The 6,890-nt window shown below is 41.5% G+C and overlaps 1 protein-coding gene and 1 long non-coding RNA gene across 3 annotated transcripts in view; one reads left to right on the top strand and one right to left on the bottom strand.

Moving 5' to 3' along the window:
• The window catches only part of vwa8 (von Willebrand factor A domain containing 8), an 83,569-nt gene that overhangs the window by 44,497 nt on the left and 32,182 nt on the right, over window positions 1-6,890 (top strand). For both annotated transcript variants that reach the window (XM_024286400.2, XM_024286401.2), the window contains exons 27-29: window positions 514-622; window positions 1,160-1,298; window positions 4,547-4,734. In XM_024286400.2, the coding sequence (XP_024142168.1) occupies window positions 514-622; window positions 1,160-1,298; window positions 4,547-4,734 (436 nt within the window). The remainder of the gene's footprint in view (window positions 1-513; window positions 623-1,159; window positions 1,299-4,546; window positions 4,735-6,890) is intronic.
• On the bottom strand, window positions 2,138-3,115 carry LOC118597931. The gene is made up of 2 exons (XR_004946958.1): window positions 2,431-3,115; window positions 2,138-2,331 (listed from the first exon to the last, which is right to left on the bottom strand). It is a non-coding gene; the product is annotated as an uncharacterized LOC118597931 (long non-coding RNA).

Here is a 6,890-nt window from a genome sequence, read left to right as displayed (position 1 = left end):
ACAGCAGTCAAAGGTTTTCACAAGCCATTGCTGGTATTTTGGTCCATTCCTCCATGCAGATCTTCTCTAGAGCAGTGATGTTTTTGGGATGTTGCTGGGCAACACAGACCTTCAACTCCCTCCAAAGATTTCCTATGAGGTTGAGATTGGGAAACGGGCTGGGCCACTATAGGACCTTGAAATGCTTCTTATGAAGCCACTCCCTCATTTCCCGGGCAGTGTGTTTGGGATTGCTGTCATGATGAAAGACCCAGCCACATTTCATCTTCAATGGTCTTGCTGATGGAAGGAGGTTTTTCCTCATTTATTCTTTCCTTTACACGGTCGTCCTGGTCCCTTTGCTGAAAATCAGCCCCGAAGCCCACATGTCCCTCACAATTGACTGATCAATCAGCTTTTCCTTAGATTATTCTGCTCTAAAATGGAAAAATGAAACACCAGAAAAAATGATTTAAAAAATTGTTTTAAGTACTATCAATTTTCGCTTGTTTCAGCAATCTTTACTGTCTTTAGATTGCCTCTGCCAGAGGTCAGGATGACGGGTTACTGGAGCATAAACCAAGGAGGCAATGCACGCCGCAAACTGCTTTGTCCCACGGAGACACACCCAGTGGACGTAAAGGTATTCAAACGTATGAAACCATGCCAGCAAAAGAGAGTGCATTACAATGCAGATAAGAGGAAGGTTGATTTTTCAATTATTTGTAAACTTTGCATGGAAAAAATGTAAGATTGTCTCAATTGAAGGGAAAGATTAGCTGTTAAAAAAGCTCCCTGATGAACTGTTCAGAAGTTTTTTTCATAATAATTAAAGCCTATTTAAAATTTCTATGATTAACACTACAAACTGTCTCTTTAGATGGAACAATTGCAGAATCGGTGACTAACAGTTTCTTTCTCCCCACTGTACAACAAGAATTTATGAGACAAAAGCAGATTTTTGCGTTCATTTTTACTAGCATTATGAACCTGGCAACTGAAAATGACAAATACACTGCTGCTTTTTAAATTCATTAAATAAAAGAAGAAAACCCATTATGAATACCTGTAATTAATCCCAGTTAAAGACAGTTGAGACATACAGAACACCATCCACATTGATCATTTTCAAACCGTCTATGAACGTGTGCTTCACTACCCTTGTGTCATTTGCTTTTAGGGCCCGGTGTTTCTACGCGTCCAGCGCTATCCCTGCAACAGAAAAGAGAGCAGGGCTTTAAGCTTCACTGAAGAAAAAGCCCAGTGGCAACTTCCCATGAATGAAGTCAACATCATCTGTGATATCACAAGTACAGATGGTATGTATGAGGGCGAAGGGAATGAAGAACTTCATTGGTTTTTTACTTTTGATGGGATATTTACCTGAAATAAAACACAGATGGTAGCCAACAGTTCTCAGCTGGAGATGATAGTCCATCTTGTTGGAGGAGAATGAAATCCTGCCTAAAAAAGGAAAAAATTAGGTATCTCAACCTGCTGTCTATTGATAATGGTAGGGTTTGAAAGGGATGAGAGTAAGCCGGAGTGGCATTCCGGTGATAGTATAGAGGCAGTACGCCACTCCGGCTGGAGAGATTAGCTGTGCGGACGGTTTTTGCTGCATAACACATGACAGAAGCCGGGTTCACTCTTATGAAAGAGTAGTTCACTTTCGGCTTATCCCTTTCGGGTCGCCACAGCGTAACAGCACCCACTGTTTCGCATCAGTGATTTGGCAGAGTTTTTTTTTTTTTTTACGCCGGATGCCCTTCCTGACACAACCCTGTACCTGAGGGGCACAGGGACCCAGTTAGGCAGCAGCGTCAAGGGTCTTGACCTAAGGACCAAATCTGGGTGGGGATCAGTGGACAACCCTGGGAATCAAACCCAGGGCTCCTGAGTGCCAGCCCTTCACTTAGCCCACTGAGCCACCCAGCCGCTAATTCACTCTTATGAAAGAAAAACTTGAAAATTGTCATTTAAGCTGTGAGAAGACAGCGCTTTATTTGCATGTTTGGATTGTTTTTAGTGGAGCATCAGTCGGTTGAGTAAATCCTCTGGATCTGTGCTCTCTCAGTTCAGCAACAGCACATTCTCAATCCCGTCATCACATGCTGACGTTTGGGACCCCTCCAAGTCACGTTTGGGTGTCCCCAACTTTTCTTTTCTTTCTTTTTTTTTTTACATTTTTTTTGTTTTTTAAGGTGCTGGCTGTACCCATTGAATCGAGGATTACTGACCTGTAAGTCGCAAACCTGATCGTGGAGCGCATCGGTACCCTAACCTGGGCCCCTGGCGTCCGGTACCAATTTAGGTCCAGTACCGTGTCCGGTACCAGTTCGTGTCCTGTACCTCATCGCGTACCGCGTCCGGGCCCCGCTTGTGTCCTGTACCGGTTTGTGTCCTGTACCTCATCGCGTACCGCGTCCGGGCCCCGCTTGTGTCCTGTACCGGTTTGTGTCCTGTACCTCATCGCGTACCGCGTCTGGGCCCCGCTCGTGTCCTGTACCGGTTAGAGTACCAGTACAGCGTTCTGCGGGTTCGGTTCGTGTTGAGTTCTTGTACTGCACCACAACTGATACTGCGTCCAGGCCAAGTTTGTGTCCGGTACCGGATTGGGTCCAGTACCTTGTCTAGTACCAGTTCGTGTCCTGTACCACATCTGGTATGGTGTTTGGGCCCAGTTAGCTTCCAGTACCAGTTTGGGTCCAGTACCGTGTCCAGTACCAGATTGTTTCCTGCACCACGCCTGGTACCAGGTCCCGTGTTCAGTGTTGAGGTACCAGTCTGCTGTCTGTATTGCGTCCTGGCCCGATTCGCGTACGGTACTCGTTAGGGTAGCGGTACCGCGTCCCAAGGGTTGTGGGCCCTTGATTTCAGGAACAGCCAGCACGTCAAAAAACGGTGAGTTGGAGAAACCAAAAACGTCAAAATCTGACTTCTTGGGAATGTGATTGTGTTGTCCGTAAATAAGTCCAATGCACATGGGCAGATCCAAAGTGAGGCTGAAGATCCGCAGGCCAAACCTTGCCTGGAAAATGTCATTGAGACACCAAGACCATCAAGCACATGTGACTTTTAATCTGGACAAAATAATAGGGCTGGACGATACTGAGCATTTGGGTATGGATCCGATACCAGTAAATATTGCTATTGAACATTTTTGACCAAATGTGATTCCTGTCCTCATTTAGAATTCTTAAAAATAAATTATGACTTTGTTTAAGCATGAATTTGATGATGAGTGTTCATGAATAGCTGATGTCATTATTAATTTTAATTCACTAGCTTTATTTATTTATTTTTAGGATTATGTGCTTCTTTTTTAAGTTCTTAAGACATCACATTTTTGGTTTTATTACCACAGTCGGTAGTTAATTTTCTTAACTGTTATTTATCTGTCAGATAAATCAAACAGGCATATCAAAGGACAGCTCGGGTCCTAAGGAGTTATATCACGGCGTTAGCATGTAGCAGTTAGCAGCTGCTGTTTAGCCATCTGTCTGCTGCATGAAGAGCTTTACATTAAAAAGAAAAAAAAATACTATCTTTTTTGTTGGAATACCTTTAGAGGTTGTTGTTTGAATTATGACAAACCAATAGAGACACTTGCTGTCAGTTTAAAGCGTTTTTAAAAGACTTATTGGTCCCGGAAGTTAGCTTTCTAGCTAGCTTTGTTTACATTAGCATTCTGCTTGAGCTGTTGCCGTTTTCTGCTGCGTTTTCTGGTAATGACATTTTGTGATCTTTTCATGACATGCAGATTTGTAGTGGTGATGAAATATAAAGCTCTGATCATAATGAGAATAAGTGAAATATCCGATCCTGATCGGACAAAGGAGTCCGATTCCGATGGAGTCCCAAACCACGTGATCGGCCCCGATTTCCGATCACGTGATCGGATTGGGACATCCCTAATACCAATACTGATATATTTTTGCTGTGGATCTGACATGAACCTCAAAATCTCAATTGTTTTTAATCGCTGTGAAAATAACAAAATAAATGGATCTTACCGGCATAACCAAAAATCTACTTTCACCCCTGCTTACAAGTCATTATATGTTACAATCCTCATCTAGGTCCAAAAACAGTGACATAATCATAGGCTGAGGAGCTTAAGTTCTCATTCAAAGGTTTACTATACCCTGGGGATTGAAAGTTTGGGCACCACAGGTAAAGTGTTATATTACATAAAGAATCCAAAGTAAGATGGAAAAATCCTCTAAATGTATCAGATTACAGCTGAGACGTTCTTTTAATATGTATAAAAAAAGATCAGGCTTTATTTCCATCATGTACCCTATCAAAATAACAGAAAACACAATAATGGTGTGTGCAAAATTCTGCATTTTTCCTCATCAGAACAGGTTGAGTTGATGCCCAAAATTTTTTGCTCTTTTTCTAAATCATTTCAATTTAACATACATTTTTAAAATTGTCTTGTGCGTATTTTGTTTTGACAAATCCATGGTAAAAAAACACCAGATGCTACATAAACAGGGCTTTGACTGTAGGAACTACAACATTCCCAAATGGTATGGCAGAATTCTTTCTTCCTCTGCAGACGTTCTGTACGTGGCCACCTGTAACCCAGTGTCCCTTTACTCCATGAAGAAGGACGGACAGACAGTTCAGTTGATGGAGCTCTACGATGTATTTCCAAGGACCATCAGTGGAGTCTGGCAGCCTTTTGTCACTGTCGCTCCACTGGGGAGTCCGCTGGATGGACAGGTGGTGTTGCATGAGGAACAGGTAAGGTCATGCATTCACAGAGAAGGTTGAATGACAACCCCTTTAGAGACAATCACTGTTGAGTTGCTGGAGCAATAAGGGTCTAGTTTCCCCTACCCATGCAGTTTGGTGGGCAGACGTGGTGTCAAAAAGATAGAATGGTAGTCTAGTAGATTTAGGGTTAGTGGTTTGACTCCTGTCTAATGTTGGAATGTCCTTTCACAAGACACTGACATGTTTGGTTATAGTCCTTCATTTGGTTATTTGGTTTTCATGTGTATTTGTGTGAGTGAAAGAAGAGATGAAAAACACCTTAAGTACCAATTTGTAGAAAACTACATTAATGTAGACTTTTTACAATTTTTTTGCAATTTTTTTGCAATTTTTTGGAGATTTTGATGGTATAGGCCAGTGATTTCATCGTGCCACAGTCTGTTGATCTTCGTCTCTTTCTTTTGCTTCAACTGTGTAGCTTTTCTGATCCAGCAGAGAAGGCACTTGACAGATGACAGGGTTACGCCTGCTTCACACTACACGTGGAAGCGGCGAAGAACGGAGGTCGCTTGGCCCTTGTTAACCTACGGTGTAGGTCCACCGTGGGCGGATCTCGCACTGCAGCGATCGTTTCGGCATCTTATCTATTTTTTGCGCGAGCCATGGTCATATTTTTGTAACTAAACAGACTGTAGAGAAAAATACACATTATTCCCCCCTTTCTTGTAGGGGTTAGGGACCGGAGACCTCCGCAATTCCACGAATACGGATAACCCCCAGTGTCCGTCTCACTTCTGAAACACTTCTGATCATGCTTTATATACATTTATTAAAGAATATTGGAGTATTGCTCAATATAAAGATTTTTTTTTATATATATCCAGAACATAGATTTCAAACTTTTTATGAGGACTGTTACTCTCTCTATCTATGCCTTAAAAAAGTGTGTGCTTCCTCCTGCATCAGTGAAGTGTGAAAGGGCATTTCTATCCAAAATTTGCCGGCTTCATCCATAATAAACACCTGCTCTGTATGATAGTTATCCTTTGCGATTTTGATGATATTTCTGAGCTGCTTCTGAGTCAACTGATGTCATTTCTCCATGCAGGCACTCTGTGAGTGTGTATGCATAGTGGACGGGCCGGTGTGCTTGGTGTACCCTCCTCAGAAATTCCTGAAGCTCCTTCAGAAGCAAAAGTTTCATATAAGCATCTTGAGTTGTTAGAGTTTTTGTGACAAACCAGAAGAGTCATGTGACTGAAATAACACAGATGAACGTGGAGGGCCGACTACGAAGTGAACCAGGCGCTAGGCGAGAGGTGAAACGCTGGTTGGACAGCAAGCTTGATGTGTTTTTTTTTACAGTTTAACTTCTGTTATTTTCATGAGTCAATTTCCCAGTTAGGTTGTCAGTATTTAGGGTTGTCGACACAGCTGGGTCATGAGTTTACCTCATTTTATTCATGACTTATTCCCGTCTAGGGCACAGATCGCTTCATGAGTCTATTTATGTTTTGCTGTTTCTTGCTGGTGTCCTGCCAATTCACATGTTCTGGCCTCATTTTGGTTCACTAGACCTGGCCGTGTTGAGCTCTTCAGGGGCTGAACTCGGAGGTTTGACCTCCTATCAGACAATACTGCCCCCAATTGGTAGGTACTTGGAACTGCATTCAATTTCCAGGTATTTCTGTCTTGGGTCAACTTCTGAAAATTACTCTTTTTTATAGCAAATCAAACCACACTTTGAAAAAGAGAACATGGAGAAAAAATATACAAAACATGAAGTTCATGATCCTTAGAAAGATATGAATGCTAAAAAATAAAACAGGTTAAATTACTACACACAGACTAGAAAGATATCAAGTCTGTGAAAAAAAAAAAACTTGACTCATTTATTTGTAGATTCTCAGTCTTCCTGTGTTGTTTTTTTCTGTCTTGGAGGTATCAGGTAAAAAAAAGAAGTCAATTAATCTTGATTAATCTTTTATTATTGAGGACGTTGCGATTCTTCTGTAAAAGAAAAACAAAAGTCCAGTTGTTTCATTTGTTACAACTTTTTTTACTTCAAAGCTAGACACAATTACTTTGAACAAAAAAAATAGAATAAAATATTGGTTGTTAAAGCTTTACCGGGATGTTGATTAACCATATTTGCAAAAATAGACCTAAAAACAGATTAAGTA

The sequence above is a fragment of the Oryzias melastigma genome, linkage group LG21 (assembly GCF_002922805.2).
Source record: "Oryzias melastigma strain HK-1 linkage group LG21, ASM292280v2, whole genome shotgun sequence".
Classification (NCBI taxonomy): Eukaryota; Metazoa; Chordata; class Actinopteri; order Beloniformes; family Adrianichthyidae; genus Oryzias; species Oryzias melastigma.
Note: the sequence above shows the minus strand (reverse complement) of the source record. Positions and strands in the feature narration are given on the sequence as shown.